Source organism: Molossus molossus, unplaced genomic scaffold (assembly GCF_014108415.1).
Source record: "Molossus molossus isolate mMolMol1 unplaced genomic scaffold, mMolMol1.p scaffold_m16_p_1, whole genome shotgun sequence".
NCBI classification, from domain to species: domain Eukaryota; kingdom Metazoa; phylum Chordata; class Mammalia; order Chiroptera; family Molossidae; genus Molossus; species Molossus molossus.
The window spans coordinates 181,530,381-181,553,057 of record NW_023425344.1 but is presented as its reverse complement, the minus strand read 5'-3'; the positions used below and the strand labels follow the sequence as shown (position 1 = coordinate 181,553,057).

The 22,677-nt window shown below is 40.4% G+C and overlaps 2 protein-coding genes across 2 annotated transcripts; one reads left to right on the top strand and one right to left on the bottom strand.

Annotated features, from left to right (window-relative positions):
• Positions 1 to 922: 922 nt before the first annotated feature.
• Positions 923 to 15,436, bottom strand: HAUS2 (HAUS augmin like complex subunit 2). Its single transcript, XM_036269424.1, is given in 7 exon segments — positions 923 to 1,466; positions 1,468 to 1,608; positions 4,344 to 4,452; positions 5,689 to 5,821; positions 7,187 to 7,256; positions 7,613 to 7,705; positions 15,323 to 15,436. Coding segments are annotated over 7 exon segments (711 nt in total). The 5' UTR covers positions 15,416 to 15,436; the 3' UTR covers positions 923 to 1,394.
• An 82-nt stretch (positions 15,437 to 15,518) lies between these two features.
• Positions 15,519 to 21,195, top strand: LRRC57 (leucine rich repeat containing 57). The gene is made up of 6 exons (XM_036246779.1): positions 15,519 to 15,745; positions 15,837 to 15,942; positions 16,045 to 16,183; positions 17,002 to 17,270; positions 20,116 to 20,301; positions 20,764 to 21,195. Exons 2-6 carry the CDS (start codon positions 15,859 to 15,861, stop codon positions 20,803 to 20,805), a joined length of 720 nt encoding a protein of 239 aa, XP_036102672.1. The 5' UTR covers positions 15,519 to 15,745; positions 15,837 to 15,858; the 3' UTR covers positions 20,806 to 21,195.
• The last annotated feature ends 1,482 nt before the right edge of the window (positions 21,196 to 22,677 follow it).

Here is a 22,677-nt window from a genome sequence, read left to right as displayed (position 1 = left end):
TAGTAAGTACTAGTATACCACTTCTTTTTATCTCAAGATAGGTAAAATATCTGAGCACCTTATAAGGTAAACCTCTAAAAGTTCTACCATACTGTGCCTTTTTCTTTGCCCATTTTTTAGGCTGTCAATGAACACCCTCAGGAATTGCTCAATGTGTCAGGGTCCCCAAGACCCACCAACATTCGATGACATGCTTGGAGGATTCACAGGACTCAGCATATTGTTGTATTCATGGCTATGATTTATTACAGTAAAAACATAAAAGCAAAAGAGCAAAGGGAAAAGGGCCTGGGACAAAGCCTGGGGTAAATCAGGCACAGACAGCTTCCAGAGTCCTCTGCCAGTAGAGTCACAGAGGATGTGCTCAATTCCCCCAGCACCTAAGTTGTGACATGTGTGCAATGTCTACTGTGAAAGAGATGCTAGGCCCAAAGTTATTTTTGCAGGCTAGTCACACAGATACCTTCTGCCTAGCATGTACCAAAATCCTAGACTCCCAGAAGAAAAGCAAGTTTTCAGCACAAACCACATTGTTAGCCCTGGCCAGTGTGGCTCAGTTGGTTGGGCATCATCCTGTGCACCAAGAGGTTGTCAGTTCGATTCCCAGTTAGGGGAAAAGCCCAGGTTGTGGTCTCGATACCCCGATAGGGGGAATGCAGGGGCAGCCAATCACCGTTATACTCTCACAAGCATGGATGTTTCTCTCTCTCTCAAAAATCAATAAAAAAAAACTTTTTCTTTTCTTTACTGATTTTTTAGAGAGGGGGAGAGAGAAATAGAAACATCGATGAGAGAGAACATTGACTGGCCGCCTCCTGCATGCCCCCTACTGGGGATCAGGCCCACAACCTGGGCATGTGCCTTGACCGGGAATCGAACCAGCAACCTTTTGGTGCATGGGCTGAACCTTAACCACTGAACCACACTGGCCAGGCAATAAAAAATATTTTTTTAAAGAGTATGTTTTTTAAAGAGAGTATGTTACTTTTTCACATTTAGTGACAATCTCACAGGAATAATCAACATATGTTCAGATTCAAGACTTCTAATTCAGAAATAAGCATTAAAAAAAAAAAGACATATAGAACCTGCTACCTGAGATATGGAGATATGGATAACAAACTCATGTTAACAAATTGTCAGTTATACTTGATCTTCATGAGTTTTATTGAAAAGAAGAATAAAAGTATATGAAAAACATAGAAAAATTTAGTTTGGTCTTAATGAACTTGGAATTTTAGTCCTTCAATATAGAGAGGGCTCTTTCAGTATTGCTAGCAGCAAAGCCTATTGATAGAGACCTGCGTTATCATTGACTAAAAATGGCCTTCACATTACTACACACAAATAAGCAAAAATAAATTATTTACTTTTGCTTAATTGAATCAGTTGAATCACTTGGCATTAATAGTTTGGACATAAACTTTAGAAATAAAAGGTAAATAAGGCGTTATGGTATTATAATATTTTGTGAAGATAATTCTCTTCAGCTAATATTTTGGGGATACAAGAGGAAATTTCCTTTTGTTGTTCTCGCCACTTGAGTATATTCTCTGCCAGTTCTTCTGTCTCAGTCACCAAAATATCCATCTTGGCTAAAGCCTTGCTCTGTATCATTGGAAAGAAGGGGAAAATAGGAGAGAAATTATGCCTGTCATTAATACATCATTATTATATCACAAATGGCTCTAATACTAAAAGTTAACACCTGCTTTTTTCCAGCCCCTGAATAGAAAGGTGCCTTAAAATTGTGCTTTCACTCTTAAAAATGTGCTTTTAAAAAAACTTTTTTTTGTTAATCCTCACCCGAGGATATTTTAACACTGATTTTTTTAGATAAAGTGGAAGGGAGGGAAGGGACAGAGAAAGAGAGAGAAAGACTGATGTTGAGAGAGACACATTGAATGATTGCTTCCTGCAGGACCCAGGCTGGGGATTGCACCTGCAACCCAGGTACACGCCCTTGACAGGGAATTGAACTCATGACCCCTTTGGTCCTTGGGTGATGCTCTAACCGCTGGCCAGGGTAAGACATGCTTTTATCTTTGTGAGTCGCCTCTCCTTTGTCTTTAATTATCACCTTGATGCAGATGACCCTCAATCTATATCGTCAAACCTAATCTCCTTCCTAAAATTCAGTCCCACATTTCAGTCTGTTAGAAATCCCCATCTGGAGATTTAATTTAATTGCAGTTCAACAAATAATGATTGCACATTTACTATTTACTATCTGTGTAAGCTATACCAAAAAATAAACTCATTAACTTTTTTTTTAATTGATTTTTTTAGAAGGAGAGGAAGGAAGAAGGAGAGAGAGATAGATACATCGATTGGCTGCCTCCTGCACACCCTGTACTAGGGATGGAGCCTGCAACCCTAGTTGCAGGGCACAGGGCATGTGCTCTGACCAGGAATCAAACCAGTGACCTCTTGGTACATGGGACAATGCTTACTTAATCCACTGAACCACACTGGCCAGGCCTCATTAACTTATTTAATCTTTTGCTCCTACTTACCCTCAAGTCAGCAAGGCTAGAAACTTCATTACATTGGACGTCTTCCTTGTCCAAATAGTAGCCATATTCTAGAAATTTGACCATCAAAATCTAAATATCTACACAATCCTTTGTATTCCTCAGCTTTAAGTATTTTATCTGAATAACTGTATTTATTCTCCAGGTTTCTTTGCCTTTGGTTCCTCTGCCTAGTCCTCTAACACACAGCTTATCAAACTTTAATGTGCATAGGAATCACCTGAGGAACTTATTATACTGTAGATTCAGACTGTGAAAGTCTAAGGTGAATGACCTGCAATTCTGCATTTCTAACAAGCTTCCAGGTGATGCTTACACTGATACTCTCTGCCCACAGTGAGTGGCAAGGCTCAGTCCACTCTATTCAATATTTTCTCCATGATTAAAGCACAGTTCTGATCAAGTCAATCCTCTGTGTCTTTCTCTTAAAAAAACAACAAAAAACAGCCCTGGTCGACTTGGCTCAGCGGTTAGAGCAGTGACCTGTGGTCCAGAGAGACCCGGGTTCGGTTCCCACTAAGGGCACGTACCTCGGTTGCAGTTTGTCCCTCTAAGGGCATGTACCTCGGTTGCAGTTTGTCCCTGGCCCTGGTTGGGTCATGCGGGTGGCAACCACTTGATGTGTTCCCTTCATGTCGATGTTTCTCTCTCTCTCTCTCTCTTCCTCCCACTCTATCTGAACAAAAAATGGAAAAAATGTTCTCAGGTGAGGATAAAAAACAAAAACAAAAACAAAATTCAATGATTCCCCATTTCTCAGACAGTAAAGTCTAAACTTCTAAGTCTGGTTTTCAAGGCATTCCATAAACTAACCCTGAGTTAATTTCCCTCTCAATACCTTTAAGCATCACCCAAAGTAGAGTACCACTCTTCCCCCAAACTACTTGTACTCTCTAATTTTCTTCTTAAAACTTTTATTTATTTTAGAGAGAGAGAAGAGAGGGAGAGAAAGAGAGATGAGGGAGAAAGGGAGAGAGATATTTTGTTGTTCCCCTTATTAATGCATTTATTGGTTGATTCTTGTGTGTGCCCTAACCAGGGATTGAACCCACAACATTGATATACTGGGACCATGCTCCAACCAACTGAGTGACCCAGCCAGGGCATTGTGCTCTCTACTTTTCATGTCTTTCCTCATACTGCTGCTTTTAGCTGAACTATTCTTTTTGAAGTATGTCCAAATCTCACTGATTCTTCAAGATTCAGCTTACTACTAACTCCTACATAAAACTTTATTGATGTATTCCTATCCCCATCCTACTCCCAATCTCCCTAAAGTGGAAGCAATCCCACCATTTTCTGTACTTAATAGACAGCACCTTCTTTGTAATTCTCTGCATTACTCATTGTGCAAATCTACTATAAAGTAGAAAGTATCTTATAGCTCCCTCACCAAGCCTTGAGAATTTGAGGGCAGGAATTAATCATAATTAGTCATGATTATCTCTCATGATACCTTGCACAATGATGATAACACATTTATTAAATATTGGAATAAAAGAATGTAAAATGACTTTTAAAGAAAAGTAATATAAAAAAGAAACATTATCTTGATTTTAAAAAATAATTTGCTCATATCAGCCATCAACAAGTTAAACAAGTAGCGCACACATTTGAGATTCTAGTATAAAAGAACTAGCCCTGGCCAGTTTGGCTCAGCAGTTGAGCGTCGGCCTGCGGACCAGAGAGTCCCAGGTTCGGTTCCTGCTAGGGGCAAGTACCACAAAAAAAAGAAAAGAAAAGAACTAAAGATAGCTAAAAGTAATGTGAAAGGAGTTGAGGTATTTAAATGCTATTTTTAATACTCACCATTTTCTTTAGATTTGCATCTAAGTGAGGAATACTTCTAATTGTTTCAAGATGAGTTTCTAATCTCTCAATGAAAGTCACTGCTAATTCCAGCAAATGTACCAGGTATCTGAAACAGGGAGAGAAAAAAAGCCAATTATTATATTTTTAGTGTAGTTATTTTGTGCTCACCTTTCCTCCTTTTAATTAGGATTTTCAATATGAATTAAGAGAATTATAATCAACCCAATTAGCCAATAATAACCTTTCTGCATTCAAGGAAATATCAAATGGCTACTCCTCGGTGAAGAGTAAAGACAATAAGGACAATATACTTCAATGAAACAGACTATAGATAAAACCACTTTGAATCTTTACATTTGCACAATGCTTTAAAATCATTACTCAGTTCTTCTGATCTATATAATGTACAATATATACATACATTAATGGTATTTTACTGTACTAAATAGATACTGAATATGTCCACAAGAATGGGATTTGTATATCTATTATATTACTGTTAGATTTTAAAAAAACACTTGATACTGAAGAGAAGTCACTGATTTGCTCAGGGTCAGCTAGTGAAGCACTGGTAGAGAAAGTCTGCAGTCAGATTTCCAGATGCCTGCTTCTTTATTTTATTATTAATAATAACTGACATCTTCAATTTGGTACTTGCAATACTCCCATGAAAAAGAGAGCAATAGGAAGCATCTATGGATTGAAAATCTGTGGCAAAAATTTATATCATTTGCCCAAGTCTTTGAGGCATATAAACAAGAGAAAAGAGACCAGAACTCAGTTTTTTTCCCTCCTTTGGTTCACATTGTTTTCATCTGTACATGCTGAAATGCCACCAACAGATTTTTTATATACAGGGTGGGGCAAAAGTAGGTTTACAGTTGTTTGTATGGAAAATAATACAATAATTAATGAAAAATAATACAAGAATAAGCTGTGTTTCTCATACTCATAACCATAAACCTACTTTTGCCCCACTCTGTATAGGCAACATTAATGCAACAACAAATTTGCTTCATGGAAAACAGTCTGTACATAATAAAAATGATTTTTACTTAATTTATTCTTATTATGGATCTAACTTCATTCATTAAAATCATTATTTATAATTCCCAACACACTAGGAACAAAGGAATACCTTTCTTTTCACCACAGCTATACTTTAAAAGCCAAGGATTTTCTTTCTAGTTTAATGTATCTAGTTTAATTTATTAACATTAATAATAATGTTAATAAATATAATCACTAATATATTATTTAATGAATAATGCTATGAAATGACTACCAGTCTAAACTACCTTCAGAAACATGTGTAACTGTTAATGTCTACTTTTAGTCTAACCTGTGATAAACAGCTTCAATAGGCAGGTTTTCCTGGCACATGGGTTTCAACAGTCTTTGCCTGAGGGACCTCTTTTCTTTTAGCACTGCTTCCAAATGATTATTCATGCTTTGAAGAGTTTGACATTTTTGAGCTACACAAACCAGAAACAACAATTATACTTAGCAATAGGACAAGTAAATTTTGAAATCACTCATAAATTCTTTGCTTTGGTTTGATACTACCAATGTAAACAATGATCTCACCACTTCTCGCCTAAATATCTCCCCCCCCCTTGCTATACCTAATATCCAATACCAATTTCATTTTATTTTCTCTTATTTTGCCTTCTGACAACCAAACCCACTGCTAAATTCTTTGTGTTTTTCAACTCTACTTCTAGTTCAGTTTTCACAGTCAGAGCTGTATTTTTCAAATAAAGTCTCTTTTCCCATCTCTGTCTTTAATACTCTACACAAACATTAAAAAAAAAAAAAATTAGCCCTGGCTAGCTTGGCTCAGCAGTCAGCGGACCAAAGAGTCTCGAGTTCGATTCTGGCCAAGGGCATGTACCTCCGTTGCAGTTCGGTCCCCAGCACTGGTTGGGGTCGTGCGAAGGCAACCAGTTGGTGTGTGTATCTCACATCGATGTTTCTCTCTCTCTTCCCCTCTGTCCCTCCCACTCTATCTGAAGATAAACAGAAAAATATCCTTAGGTGAGGATTTAAAACAAAAACAAACACAAAAAACAACAACAAAAACCTTTTGTCTTACAAGCTGTTTATGATCATTTCAATGTTTTCCCCAGAATTCAGTTAATGGCTTCTTCTTATAAATTTTTATTTTGAAAAAATTTCAAACTTACAGAAAAGTTTCAAGAATAGTTCACTGAACTCCCATATACATTTCACCTAGACTCACTAACTGTTAACACTTGGCTACATTTTCTTTTTTTCCCCTCTTTCTCTCCACACCCTTACATATATTTTTGCTGACCCATTTGAGAGTAAGTTGCAGGTATCATGACCTTTCACCTCTAAAATGTCAGCCATGTATTTCCTATCTCATATAACTACACTATAAGTATCAAATTCATAAAATTTAACATTGGCACAATATTACTGATATTCAAGACGGCCCATATTCAGATATTACCAAGTATCCCAATAATGTCCTTTACAGCAAAATTTTTTGCAAACCAAGCATTCAATCTATGATCACATTGCTTTAGCTGTCATGTCCCTTTAGTTGCCTCTAATCTGAAAAGTTCCTCAGCCTTTTTTTTAATCTTTCAAGGTCTCCTGATTTTGAGAAGCTCCTACCTTGGCCACTTTTTATGCAATTTGCACTAGTCAAGCCAACAGGACTTTTGTTTGAACACAGAAATAGGAAACTTTGCTAGCTTTGGGGCAATACCTGGAAAATAATGGTATATCATAATGCCTGGTGCTTATTTAAGGTAATCCAAGAAAAAGTTGAAATTCCAACGATTACCCACCCATTTAACCAAACCACTTACCCAAAAAAGAAGGATGAACAATATCTGCTGTATCTTTTTCTAGTCTTAGAAGTTCAATTTCCAGGTTTTTCTGCATTAGAAACAAAAATATTTAACTCACTCAGAAAGGACCCTGATTAAAGGACAGTCTCTGATAGAAATGGATAGTTTTTAACCCAGGAATACTTAAGGGGGACAGGAAGATTTTTATGAGAGCCCAGGGGATTTACTGAAGCTTTTCACATTGGTGTTCAAGCCCTGTTGCTGTTACTGCTACTACTACCAACTACTACTATTACTATTACAACTACATTAACTACTACAAGTAAACACCTACCCTGCTATGTGCTAGACATTGTTCTAAGTGCAAGAGAATTGCTGTTGGAAACAATTAAGTTTTTTTTTCCTGTACTACAATTAGAAAGTAAAAAGATTTACTTAATTTACCTGATTGATTTCAGCTTGAATATTTGTGGTCTGCTGTAGCCTGGAGAAGTTCACAAAGCAAGGAGTTGATTTCTTAGATATATTTAACATCTCCTAATAAAAAGTAAAGAGAAAGCAACAGCATGTCACAAAGTTTCTATGTGCATTGGAAAAGCATGCCATGGGTCTAAAACAGCGGTTCTCAACCTATGAGTCATGACCCCTTTGGGGGTCAAATGACCCTTTCACAAGGTGCTGCCTAAGACCATTGAAAACACATATTTCCGATGGCGATTCATAACAGTAGCAAAATTACAGTTATCAAGTAGCAACAAAAATAATGTTATGGTTGGGTGTTGCCACAATATGAGGAACTATATTAAAGGATAGTGACATTAGGAAGGTTGAGAACCACTGGTCTATAATATAATGATATATTACGTCCATCACTATCCCTAAAAATTAAATACAGAGTACAACAGAAGCAATGGTTATTTCCTGTTTTTAAAACATCCACTATCACAAATTATTTGCCCAAATATTTTAAAAAATAAAAACAAATGACTTATTCACTTTGTACTATTTCCTAAAGTACCAGGGACAATAGATTTACATTACTGATAATTCATCAGAGGATTCTAAGGCTGAGGTTGTTGGAGAATCACCTCTATACAAATGACCAAGACCTAGTGTCTCGATTTGCGGTCAAGATGGCGGCGTAGGTAACCGCGGTATCGTGTCCTCCCACAACCACATCAAAGTTACAACTAAACTACAGAACAACCATCATTCAAAACCGCCTGAAATCAAGCTGAATGGAAGTCCTACAACTACGGAATTAAAGCAGCAGCCACATCGAGACTAGTAGGGGGGTGGGCAGAGGCACGTTGGGCTGGTCCCACACCCACGTGTGGCAGATAAAAATCAGGAGGACACCTTGGCTGGGAAGGTCCTCCCTGAGGACTGAGTGGTCCCCATCCCACACCAGATGCCCTGCTCAGGGTTCCAGTGCCAGGAAGAGAAATCCCCATAACTTCTGGCTGGAAAAACCAGCGGGAACTGAGGCTCAGGGAGGCTGGGGGGGGGGGTGGAGCCCCAGGCAGCTCCTTAAAGGACCTGCACATGGACTTATCGGACTCTCCCTCTAAGCTTGGAGAGGAGGCACCTTGAGGGGCGCCAGAGACATACAGGGAAGAACTGAGCTGTTTGGCATTGGAGCAAGGGCTTTCTACCAGAAAAACTGCTGTCAGAGGCCTTTGTTCCTTTGGTGAGCCCTTCCCTGGGGCAGCATATGTGGGACTCCAGCAACCTGGCTCACACTGGTTGGCCCACCTTCGTGACTCCCTGAGGCCCCGCCCCACCCAACTTTCAGGCCCACCCAAGCTGTTGCCAGTTGCTTCACCATAGGATTGGCCTGTAGTGGATCCTGCTTCGGGTTTTCCTAAATTCTTTCAAGCAAGCAGCATCTGGTCTCAGATAGCCCCATACCTCAAGTTAAGTAATACCCAGAAACAAACACAGGGAGGCAGCCAAAATGAGAAGACAAAGAAACAGGTCCCAAATGAAAGAACAGAACAAAACCCCAAGAAAAGAACTAAGTGGAATGGAGATAAGCAACCTAACAGATACTGAGTTCAAAATACTGCTTCTAAGGATGCTCAGTGAACTTAGTGAGGGCCTCAAGAGCATAAAAAAGGACCAGTCAGAAATGATGAATGCACAGTCAGAAATGAAGGAGGCATTAACTGAAATAAAGAATAATTTACACAGATTCAATAGCAGAGTACGTAAAGCCAAGAAGCAAACCATTGATTTGGAATATAAGGAAGCAAAAAACTCCCAATCAGAACAGCAAAAAGAAAAAAGAATCCAAAAAAATGAGGATAGTGTAAGGAGCCTCTGGGACAACTTCAAGCATGCCAACATTCACATCTTGGGGGTGACAAAGGAGAAGAGAGAGAACAAGAAATCGAAAACCTGTTTGAAACAATAATGGGAGAAAACTTCCCTAACTTGGTGAAGGAAACAGACATACAGGTCCAGGAAGCACAGAGAGTCCCAAACAAGATGAACCCCAAGAGGCCCACACCAAGACACATCATCATCAAAATGCAAAATGTTCAAGACAAAGTAAAAGCAGCAAGAGAAAAGCAGTTAGTTACCTACAAGGGAGTTCCCATAAGGCTGTCAGCTGACTTCTCAAAAGAAACTTTGCAGGCCAGAAGGGAGTGGCAAGAAATATTCAGAGTGATGAAAAGCAAGAACCTACAACCAAGTTTACTCTATCCTGCAAAGCTGTAATTTAGAATCGATGGCCATATAAGGAGTTTCCCAAATAAGAAAAAGTTAAAGGAGTTCATCACCACCAAACCGTTATTATAGGAAATGATGAAGGGTCTTTTTGAAGACAAAGATAAAATATATGAACAAACAAAATGGCAATGAATACGTATCTATCAACAACTGAATCTACCAACAAAATGAACAGGCAGAACAGAAACATTCTCATAGATACAGAGAACATTTTGTTGGTTGCCAGATGGGAGGGGGCCTGGGGGAATGGGTGAAAAAGGTAAAGGGATTAAGAAGCACAAATTCATTGCTAGACTAACAAATCTCAAAGGGAAAGGGGTTGGGGGTGGGAAGAAATAAACCAAAGAACTTATATGCATAACCAATGGACACAGACAATAGTGTGGGAAAAGACAGGAGGGGGGCAGGAGTGGGGAGGAGGGTGTCGATGGGGGAAAAATGAGGAACATCTGTAATACATTCGACAATAAAGATTTAAAAAAAAAAAAAGAAAGACCTAGTGTCTCTGACCTTCTTGAGTTAAAATCAAACACTTCACCCACTCCTGCCCTCCATGGAGTCATTTATCAGATTCATTAAATGACTTCTATTGGCTACAAGTCATTCATACTATCTCTTTTCACATACTCTCTTTTTTTTTTTATCCTCACCCAGGACATTTTTCCATTTTTTGTTCAGATGGAATGGGAGGGAGAGAAGAAGAGAGAGAGAGAGAGAGAGAGAGAGAGAGAGAGAGAGAGAGAGAGAGAGAAACATCGACATGAAAGAGACACATCGAGTGGCTGCCACTTGCACAACCCAACCAGGGCCGGGGACAAACTGCAACCGAGGTACGTGCCCTTAGCGGCAACCGAACCCGGGTCTCGCTTGACCGCAGGCTGACACTCTAACCGCTGAGCCAAACCAGCCAGGGCACATACTCACTCTCTTAAATGAAGGAATATTTGCCCAGGCATCATTATTCTTCTAAGAAGACTACCCACTTCTTTTTACCCTTTCATTCTGTTATACTGTCTCCTTAAATTGCAGGTTATCTCAGAATAAGAATATTATCTTGCTCATCCCTTGGCTTCATCCATAATTTTCTGCATTCTCTTCTGCTTTTTTACAATGTTAGAACAGGAAAGAACTTTAAAGATCATATAGGACAGGGGTTAGGAAACTATAGCCCATGGGCTAAATGCAGCCCACTGCCTGTTTTTGTACAGCCCATGAGCTAAAAAAAAATTTTTAAATTTTTATTTGATTTTAGAAAGACCGAGAAAGGGGTGATGGGAAAGAAATATCAAGTTGTTGTTCCACTTATTTATGCATACATTGGTTGTTTTTTGTATGTGCCCTGACGGGGGAAAAAATCCACAACCTTGACGTAATGGGACAATGTTCTAACCAGCTGAGCTATCTGGCCAGGGCTATGAATGGTTTTTATATTTTTCAATTGTTGGGGGTGGGGGTGGGGCAATTATTTTGTGACATATGAAAATTACATGAACTTCAAATTTTAGAGTCCAAAAATAAAGTTTTATTGGAACTTTATTTTTTATTTTTAGCTGCTTTCACACTACAATAGCCTAGGTGTAATCATATAGACCAAAAAGCCGCAAATACTCAACAGCCCTTCATAGCAAAAGTTTGCTGAATGACAATAATCAATCTGACAGACATTTACTGAGCTAGGAAATGGAATAATTAAGAATTAATAAAATGGCCCTGGCCGGTATGGCTTGGTTGGTTGGGCATCAAGTCCTGTGCACTGGGTGACTGCCAGTTTGATTCCCGGTCAGAGTGCATGCCTGGGTCCCAGGCTCAATCCCTGGTGGGGGTGCGTGCAGAAGGTTGCCAACAGATGTTTCACTCTCACATTGCTGTTTCTCTCTCTCCCTCTCCTTCTTTCTCTAAGAAGATTATAAAAAAGCACTGGCCAGCCCTGGCCAGTTTGGCTCAGCAGTTAAGAGCGTCGGCCTGTGGACCGGAGAGGCCTGGGTTCGGTTCCCACTGAGGGCATGTACCTCAGTTGCAGTTTGTCTCTGGCCCTGGTTGGGGTTGTGTGGGTGGTAACCACTCGATGTGTCTCTCTCACATTGATGTTTCTCTCTCCCTCTCTCTCTTCCTCCCGCTCTATCTGAATATAAGTGCAGAGGTGTCCTCGGGTGAGGATTAAAAAAAAAAAAAAGCACTGGCCAGAGTGGTTCAATGGTTAAAGTGTCCACCAGCAGACCAAAGGGTTACAGATTCAATTCCCAGTCAAGGGCACGTCCCTGGGATGCAGGTTCGATCTCCAGCCCTGGTTGGGGCGCATACAGGAGGCAACCAATTAATATGTCTCTTTCACATCAATGTTTCTTTCTCCTCCCCTCCCCTCCCTTCCACTGTTTCTAAAATAATCAATGGAAAAATAACCTCCAGTGAGGATTAAGCAACAACAAAAAACAACAACAATAAAAAGAATGAATAAAATGAGCTCTCTGCTGTTAACAAGCCTGTAACAGATGGAAAGGAAAACGTATCCTAGATAGAAAGAACTTAACATTACAAATGCTCAATAACTGTGCTGGTACTAACATATATATCAGAAAGGGATTAATCTGGAAACAGTTTTTGCATAATCATGAAAGATCTTGATAGCTATGACAAGCAATTATAATGTAGAAATGAGATAAATTGAAAGTCTTCTGGTGAAGAAGTAACATGATCATGTTCAATACATATTACAGAAATTTAAGTGTAGAAAGTATGAAAAAATAAAACTAATGGGGCTGGAGGAAGAAGGAATGGGGAGTGGCTGCTTAATGAGTATGGGATTTTCATTGGGGATAATAAAAAAAAGTTTTGAAAATAGTTTAACAGTATTATAACTGTACTTCATGCCACTGAATTGTATACTTTAAGATGGTAAAAAATGGTAAATTTGATGTTTTGTGTATTTTATTATAATAGAAATAAAAAACCACTCTGGCAACTAGCCAAAATTATAAAACAAAAAACAAACCAAAAAAATTTAGTAGAGGGGTAGAGTGAAGTTTGGATATTTAGACAAGAAGATGCTATAGCATTCCAGGTGAGAAGATGAGAATGTGGAATAAGTCAGTAGCAGTCAAAAAGGAAAGAAGGCAGCCCTGGCCAGTGTGGCTCATTTGGTAAGGCATCGTCAGTACACTGAAAGGTTGCCAGTTCAATTCCTGGTCAGGGCACACAGCCAGGTCGAGGGCTCAATCCCTGGTAGGGGGCATGCAGAAGGCAGCCAATTGATGTTTCTTTCACATCAATGTTTTTCTCCCCCTCTCTCTCTAAAATCAATGAAAACATTTTTTTTTTTTTTATTTAAAAAAAGCAGTCAAGCCCGGCTGGTGTGGCTCACCAGCTGAGCATCAACCCATGCATCAGGAGGTCGCCGGTTCAATTCACAGTCAGGGCATATGCCCGGGTTGTGGGCCAAATCTCCAGTGGGGGTCATGCAGGAGGCGGCCAATCAATGTTCTCTATCGATGTTTCTCTCTCTCTCTCTCTCTCTAAAATCAAGAAAGAAAGAAAAAAAGAAAAAAAAAGAGTAGCCAAATTCCTCTAGCCCACAGAAATTCTAACTATTTGAGGATTGTGACTAAGCACCAGGGGAACATATCTATACATTGAAAAATAGTTGATTCTGGATGTTTTGTAGGTCCAGATCCTTATTATTTTTTAATCCTCACATAAGGATATTTTTCTATTTATCTACAGATAGAGTGGGAGGGAGGGAAGGAGAGAGGGGGAGAGGGAGAAAGAAACATCAATGTGAGAGACACATTGACTGGTTGCCTCCCGTACAAACTGACCATGGCCAGGGATGAACCGCAACCGAGGTACGTGCCCTTGACTGGAAATGAACCAGCAATTCATTGGTCCGCGGGCCAAGGCTCTAACTGCTGAGCCAAACTAGCCAAGGCGGGATCTTTATCTTATACATTGCCAGTAGAAAGAGCTTTGATCAAGATGCCATGACTCTCTCAAGCTTGCCTGAAAAATATCTAAATTTTTTTTTTCTTTATTGATTTTTTAGAGAGAGAAGAAGGGAGAGGGAGAGATAGAAACATTGACGAGAGAGAACATCAACTGGCTGCCTCCTGCATGCCTCCCACTGGGGATTTGGCCCACAACCTGGGCATGTGCCCTGACCAGGAATCAAACTGGTAATCTCCCAGTGCATGGGTCGATGCTAACCACTGAGCCACAACAGCCAGGCTGCCTAAAAAATATCTAGAATGTAAGGCCTAAACTGGAACTAAAGCATGAAAGCAAGCAAATACCCCATATTATCCTATAGACAGTTGTCTTGTCTTTCATTAAATAATTCTCCAATGGCTAGATCAAAACAAAACAAAGCTCAAACAAGCTATGTTTTCTAAAAGAGTGATATAATCACAATTTTAAGTATCACTTTTAATTTTTTTTTTTTATCTTCCCTGAGGACATTTTCCCATTTTTTGTTCAGAGAGAGTGGGGAGGGAGAGAGAGAGAGAGAGAGAGAAACATCGATGTGAAAGAGACACATAGAGTGGTTGCCACCTGCACGACCCAACCAGGGACAAGCTGCAACCGAGGTACGCGCCCTTAGCAGAACCGGCCAGGGCTAAGTATCACTTTTAATTTTTAATGCATATGAAATGATTTGAGCACTTAAGGGATAGACTGTTTAAAGGGATCATATAATGCATCATTTTTTTAAAGAATCTATGCCAAACCCTTCTACTTAGAGTAGGTTTTCACATGTAAAGTTCGTTTAAAGTAAAATCATACTACAAATGTATAAAGTTTCTTCTCTGGGACTAGCTGGGTAGTAAGACTGTAAAATAAGTCCCAAATGTCTCATAGTATGAGTTTATCAAATTACTTTGTTACAGAACTGGTAACAAATGAGAGTAGTAGGCAACATGATAGGAAGAAAACACAGGAGAGAAGTGAGGAAGAACTGGTGAGTAATGTGGTTGTTTTTCCTCTTTTCCAATGCATTCATTACTACTCTTTGCACCACCATCCCTCCATCCTCAATCCAGAAGGTCCTGTTACTAGGTCTTTAAGTAATTTAGATTGTAATGGGTGATGGGTTGGGAAACGACTAGATAATTAAAGCACACGTTCCCAAACAACTTTTGTTGAAAAAACAAAAACGGGGGGGGGGGGGGGGGGGACACCGGTCCTTATCCTCCTACGAAATGACCCGTGATAACTCGTCTGCAGACACCCGAAACACCGCCTGCTCGAGTCACTATCTACTCAGAGCCCCGCTCGAGCAGAACCCACTGCAGAACGGGACCTGCTGTAGCCTGGAACAGGCTCCATCTGCCTCTACTGTAGTACAGCCCCAGCCAGTACCTCTCTTCACACCCACCTTCTGTCGCCACGTTGGGCACCCCCTTAATGACGCCATCGCTGCCCACGTACCTGACTGACTATCCCCGAAGCTACGAAATGGCCCAGCAGTAGCCCGGCGGCGTTTGGCGCCGACACCGGGTCCCAAGGCTTCGCCGCAGCCATGGCTGAGACCTCCCGCCCCCGGCGGCCATGGAAATACTGAAACGCCAGGCGAACGCGCCGCGCGGCTCGATGACGTCACTGGGCGTTTCCGCTCGGGCGGAAGCCCGGGAAGCGCATCCCAGGCTTGCGCTCGTCTCAGGTTTTCCTCTTCAGAACCAGCTGTGAGCTGAAGAGCAGGGGGCGAGTCCGGGGTCCCCTGATCCCCTGTAGGTTCTTAGCGGCGTCTACCCTCGGGACAGCTGCTAAAGTCGCAGCGCCTGTGGGCGAGCTGTTCTTCCCTTTCTTCCTTGCCACTCGGGCTGGCCCCGGAGATTCAGAGTTCTGCAGAAGGTGACGGCTAGGGTAGGACACCCCGCGGGGAGGCCGTCGGGGTGACTGGGTGCCTGGACCTAGCGGTGACAGGTGCACCTCCTTCCCGCAGGGACCTGAGCTGCGGCGCTAGGATGGGAAACAGTGCCCTTCGCGCGCATGTGGAAACCGCGCAGAAAACTGGTGTCTTTCAGCTGAAGGACCGAGGGCTGACCGAGGTGAGGCTGGGAGGGACCCGACCAGGAATTTAACTGGAGGGGGACGGCGGGGCGGTGAAGTTAGTCGGTGAGAGATTCTCCTCTCTGAACCCCTTTCTCCAGTTCCCTTCAGAGTTGCAGAAGCTGACGAGCAATCTCAGGACCATCGACTTATCCAACAACAAGATCGAGAGCCTACCGTCCATGATTATAGGGAAGTTCACTGTGCTGAAGAGCCTTTCCTTGAACAACAACAAACTAAGTATGGCTTTTGCGTCTAGGGAGCTCTTGCTGCTGATCAGCTGTTAAGAAGGGTGGTGTTCTCTTACAAGCTGATTTTTGTTATGAAACCGTTCAGATTGCTCAGGAGGCAGGAGAATGTCGGATTCCTTTAAGTTTTCTACCTCTCGTAATTACATTTACAAACCTTCTCTGGTGGTATAAAGATTGGTACTGGGATCATTTGGACGGGAGAATGGAAGGGGAGGGACTTACAAATCCCACAAAATTACCGTCAGATTGTGCGGAGGCTCCTTTACAAAAGATACACAGAAGTGTTTTCCTGCGTTTTGATGGCACCCTCACCTTCTGAAGACGACGTTGGTAAAAATGCAGTGCTTTAAAATGGCACAAAATGTGGGAGTTCTGTGTATATTAACAAGAGACATAGAAGGCTGCCATATAGTTTTTTTGTTTGTTTGTTTTGTTTTTTTTTATCCTCACCCGAGGACATTTTTCCATTTTTTGATCAGATAGAGCAGGAGGGAGGGAGGGAGAGAGAGAGAGAGAAAGAGAGAGAGAGAGAGAGAGAGAGAGAGAGAGAGAGAGAGAGAGAAAAATCAACATGAAAGGGACACATCGAGTGGCTGCCACCCGCACGACCAACCAGGGCCGGGGACAAACTGCAACCGAGGTACGTGCCCTTAGCGGAACCGAACCTGGGTCTCTCTGTACTGCAGGCCGACGCTCCAACCGCTGAGCCAAACCGGCCAGGGCTGCCATATAGTTTTTATAAACTTCATCAAAGGTGTTTTTCAGCTGTTACCAGATTCAGATTTCTACGGTTTCTGTCTTTGCCAGCTGTTCTTCCTGATGAGTTATGCAATCTGAAAAAACTAGAGACGCTAAGCCTAAACAACAATCACTTGAGAGAGCTGCCATCTACCTTTGGACAGCTGTCTGCCCTCAAGACCCTGAGCCTCTCTGGGAACCAGCTGCGAGCACTACCACCCCAACTTTGTAGCCTGCGGCACCTGGATGTGGTGGATCTTTCCAAAAACCAGATTCGGAGTGTGCCTGACATAGTGGGGGAGTTGCAGGTCATCGAACTCAACCTCAACCAGAACCAGGTCTAGAACTTAAGGGTTTTGTGTTTTTTCTAATATCTATATTTTGTCTTCTGAATAACCAGTTTTTCTCTATAATCATGGAGCTGGGCATCAGAAGCTTGGTGAGAGGTATATTCTGTGGGCTGGATTAATTTCAAAGCCCAAAGTCCTGTGTAGTTAGTTTAGACACGGGTTTTTTTTTTGTGTGTGGGTATTTTTTGGAGGGTGGTATGGTTAATAGGGTGCTAACTTCAAAAGTTAAACTACTATCTCACAAATCTTGAAGAGTTCTTCAGATCCTTCTCAAACATGTCTAGTCATCTAGCAAGGAGCTATGTATGTCAGGAAGATAGAGTGGAAAAGAAGCTTACACTTATGTCTCAGAGTCAGACACCTGCTTTTGCTAAGAAAGCATCAGTGATAGGCTTTTTGGAGATAGCTCATTTCATTGTTAGATAGCTTTGATTGTAATATTTGAAATTTGTTTCCATTACTTCGGAAGCTCTTTGGTTATTATGTATGAATGGAGAAACAATCTTTGGTTTAGACATAAAAGCACAGATAGTAAAACATTAAACATAATGAGCCTAGCCCTAGCTGGTTTGGCTCAGTGGTTAGAGCGTCGGCCTGCGGTTCAGAGAGACCCGGGTTCGGTTCCCGTTAAGGGCATGTACCTTAGTTGCAGTTTGTCCCCAGCACTGGTTGGGTTGTCCGGGTGGCAACCACTCGATGTATCCCTTTCACGTCCATGTTTCTCTTTCTCTCTCCCCCTCCCACTCTATCTGAACAAAATAGAGAAAAATGTCCTTAGGTGAGGATTAAAAAAAAACATCATCTAGTGTCTATGCTTCTAGATCTACAGTCCTTTACAGTAGCCACTGGCCACATGTGGCTATAAACATTCATTTAAAAATTCAGTTCCTCAGTAGTCACAAGCCATGTTAACTGCTCAAAACCACATGTGACAAATAGCTAGTGTATCAGACAGCACAAATATAGGACATTCCAATCCTTGCAGTTTTATTGGGACAAAACTATTCTAAATTGACATGACCTTAAATTATTTATGAAATTGTCTGTCTTTGAAGATTTTAGCTTTCTTTTTTCCTTAAGTGAATATTCTTTTTTTTTAATCCTCACCCGAGGGCATTTTTGCATTTATCTTCAGACAGACTGGGAGGGAGAGAGGGGGGAAGAGAGAGAGAGAAACATCAATGTGAGAAAGACATATTTAGTGGTTGCCACCCACACAACCCCAACTGGAGCCGGGGACAAACTGCAACCGAGGAACATGCCCTTAGCGGAAACCGAACCTGGGACTCTCTGTTCCGCGGGCTGACCCTCTGACTGCTGAGCCAAACCTGCCAGGGCCTTAAAGGAATATTCTTGAGCTTTCTGGAAAAAAAAAAATGTTGACGATTTGGGGAGGGGGGGGATTTGAAAAAATTGTTAAGCAACAAGTATTAGTTGAGCACTCACTGCGCATTCACTTATGCTCATACCTTTATCAATGGTTCTCAGCGTTTAGTGTGCATCAAAGTAACCAGGAGAGCTTGTTCAAAGAGATCACTGGGCCCCACCCTCAATATTTCTGATTCAGTAGGTCTGGGGTGGGGTTTGAGGGTTTGTATTTCTAAAAAGTTCCCAGATGATAGTCTGAGATGATACCGGCAGAGTAAATATAATTTGGTGACTTGGAGCATTTAATGGGCAAAAGAGATTCAGTGAATGAATTAAAGATAACGCTTGGGCCTTGGTCCATATGGCTCAGTTGGTTGGACGTTGTCCCATGGACTGAGAAGTTGCCGGGTTGATTCCTAGTCAGGGCACATGCCCTGGTTGTGAGCTTGATCCCCAGTAGGGGTTGTGCAGGAGGCAGCCAATCGATGTTTCTTTCTTTCTCTCTCTCTAAAATCAATAAAAATATACTTAAAAAATAAAGTTAATTGCTTGGTATTTAATTTGAGGAATTGGAGACAGTGGAATAGAGGTGAGAGGTTTAAATATAGATATAGCCCTGGCCAGTTTGCCTCAGAGGTTAGAGCACTGGCCTGCAATCCAGAGAGGTCTGGGTTCGGCTCCTGCTAAGGGCACGTACCTTGGGTGCAGTTTGTCCCCGGCCCTGGTTGGGTCGTGTTTCACATCACATCGATGTTTCTTTCTCTCTCTCTCTCTCTCCCCCTCCCACTCTGTCTGAACAAAAAATGGAAATATGTCCTGGGTGAGGATAAAAAATATATAGATACAGATTTTGAGGTCTTAACAGAAATGATGGCTTTAAGAACGGATGAGCTTTCTAGGAGAAAGTTTAGAAAGAAGATAAAATATTAAGTACTGTATTAGGGACTTTTACTTGAAAAATGTCCATAGGAATAAGAAGGGAAGCCAAAAAATCAGGAATAATTCAAAAGCTAGAAAGAAATACCCAGTATTTAGATGCAATAGAGAGTTTCAAGGAAGGGATAGGTAGTGTAAACACTTATACACATAAAAGACTGGCAGTGAATGTATCAAAATGTTTATGGTGGTAGATTGCAGATAACGTGTCTTTAAATTTTATAGTTTGATTCTCAAGTTTTCAATAATAAATAGTGCTCTTATTATCAGAAAACTTTATTTCCAAAAGCCAGTGGTGACCTTCAAAAAGCAAGGTTTTTTTGTTTTTGTTTTTTTCCCAAAAAAGTGGAGGAGTAACAGAAGCTAGATGACAGAGGCTTCTGGAATGAGTAGGTAGTGAGAAAATGGAGGCGGTAAAAGGAGAACTAGGACAAATAGTCAAGTAAAGGCTTTTTTGTTTTAATTTAGTAAAAAGTAAACATTACAATGCTTATGCCTTTTCCTATTATTCTTTTTTGTTGTTCAATAGATATCTCAGATCTCAGTAAAGATATCCTCCTGTCCTCGCCTTAAAGTTCTTCGCCTAGAAGAGAACTGCCTTGAGCTCAGCATGCTTCCACAGAGCATCCTCAGTGATTCCCAGATCTGTCTGCTTGCTGTGGAAGGCAACCTTTTTGAAATAAAGAAACTTCGAGAACTAGAAGGTTATGATAAGGTATGTATTCATGTACTTCTGCATATCTAGTCACTGCTCCAGAGAATGGTGAAGTAACCCACATGAATGTTTATAGCCACAGGCTGAATGTATAATCCTATTTGTCAACAAGATTTGTTCCCTATTTTGGAGGTGAGTTCTAAGAATCAGCCAAATTCTGTACCAAGATGTAATGGTATACATTCTTGTATTGTACCAAGATGATTTTTTCTCTAGATAGTATACTGTAAAGTATCTTTGTCTTTTGATAGGTTTCCTATTAAAATATTAAAGAAAAATTTAAAAGACCCCAAAACTATGTGCTTTAGATTTGCATTTAGAATAGGTAAATTTTTGAGGAAGTGAGGGACCATATCCAATAAAAACGTAAATGAAAAAAAATCATATGAAAACCCAAGTAACAAAATGGTAATATTTGCTCATGCCAAAATGGCACATATATTCTTCTTTCATGATTTTTAGTACATGGAGAGGTTCACGGCCACCAAGAAGAAGTTTGCATGATGTTCTCCAAAAGCACGGGAATCCTTATAGGACATTGATTTGGAACCTGTTGCAATCTGGCTGAATCAAAGGCTTCTGTTGTTGTCAAGGATATCTGCAGTAAGGAGCTGATACTCCAGGACATTCTACTTCACTTGACAGGAATTCTCTGTTTGAATCACGAATAGGGCAATGGACGTGGTTGATCTTCAAAATCATCATTAGGTTTGGTTTTAAGAAACCAGTAGCTAGTTGCTATTTATACAGTGAGGGGATGGTGTCTGATAATAGAAGAGCTCCACACCACAGCTTGAAATGTCATGTTTAGTTTCAATGAGTGAGCGTTCATAAAATCAGCTGCCATCCCACCTCTGTGTTAACATTTCACATTTTTATGAAATTCAAATAACTTATGAGAGGCTGCTGTGGTTAATCTAAGGAACTGTTTTATCCCAGTCCATCAGTTCAATTATAATATTTATACTTGGAATTTAGGATGTACATAAATACATGACTTTCTTGATTAAAAGTGTACTTTGAAAAGAAGCATCAATACAACACTAAGAGATGTTCTCCAAGGCTGCAGTAGCAAATTCTTTACTATTGCAGGTGCCTTATTGGAAGAGGGCTCTGAAGAGCTAAAACCATATATGCAAAACTTGTAAGATATAAGGGGTTTTAATAATCAAGATTTTCCTGAAGCTTTCTTAGAAATAATGTCTTGTTTCTGGTAACCCTTTTCTCCTTTTTTGTATTTATAATTCTACTAATCAGATTATGTATCAAAAAGCTACTACAGTATTTGAAAATAACCTATGTTTATCAAGTTTATTCTTTGAATGAGAGAATGTACTAAAGAACCTTAATCAATTTTTAATGAACTTTTTGGCTGGAAGAAAGGTTCACCCTTTAAAAAAAGACAGGAAAACTTGAACTTGTAAATGGCCTTTTGTTTGAAAGTAAACTGATTAGGGAGAAACGTTTCATGTTCAGGTTGCATGAGTACTGCAATGCCTTCATGTGAATGATAAACATTTTGTGGTAGCAGAACCATGCTTATTAAGAGAAACTGAAGGTACAAAGGTAGATGGTTTCAAATTGTTACTGACATGAATATTTAGAAAGCTACGACTCTGGTCATTCTCCAAAGCTATGTCTTGGCCAAGGGGGTATTATTTACCATGCATTGTTAGTTCTTGTTTTACAAACCTAGTTTTACCTTTATGTCAAGAGATCATAAGAGCCTAGTATTTATATGAGGAAGTCTCTCTGACCTTAAATTTGGTCTGGGTATTCTTTTTCCCATGTTATTTTCTGTTTCTCATTTTGGGGAGGAATAGCCTATCATTTTTTAAAAAATAAACTTTAATGCTTAATCTTATTGATCTACTGACTGAACAATTAACATTTCTCTAAATATTTTATTAGTATTTATTATTGAATAAATCAGAACTTATAAATTAAACTTAAATGTCCATAGCTATTTAATTACTAATTGGAGTTGTAAAAATCCCCACCCCTATGACAATCAGTGACTACTGCCTTTCACAACTGGGACCCAGCCTTATTTTCAGATACCCTTTCTTCACTCTCATTTGCCTGCCTAGTCATACCAAATTATTCTGCTCCGTTAACCCATAGTGCAATATCTCTCTCCTTTAACTGCGTTTACATTGTTTGCTTATTCAGAAATGCCCTCTTACTAACTTGCTCCTTCCCTATGTCTAAGCCCCTTTCTAAATCTAAGCAGAATTAACTGGTCTTCCATCTGTCACAATGACACTTCTCACATTCTGTATCCATCTGTTTCTTGTCAGACTGAACGACTGGAGGGCAGGAACTATGTAAAGTAATAAGCCCAAAGCTATAGTACACAGTATTTAGACTTAAGTA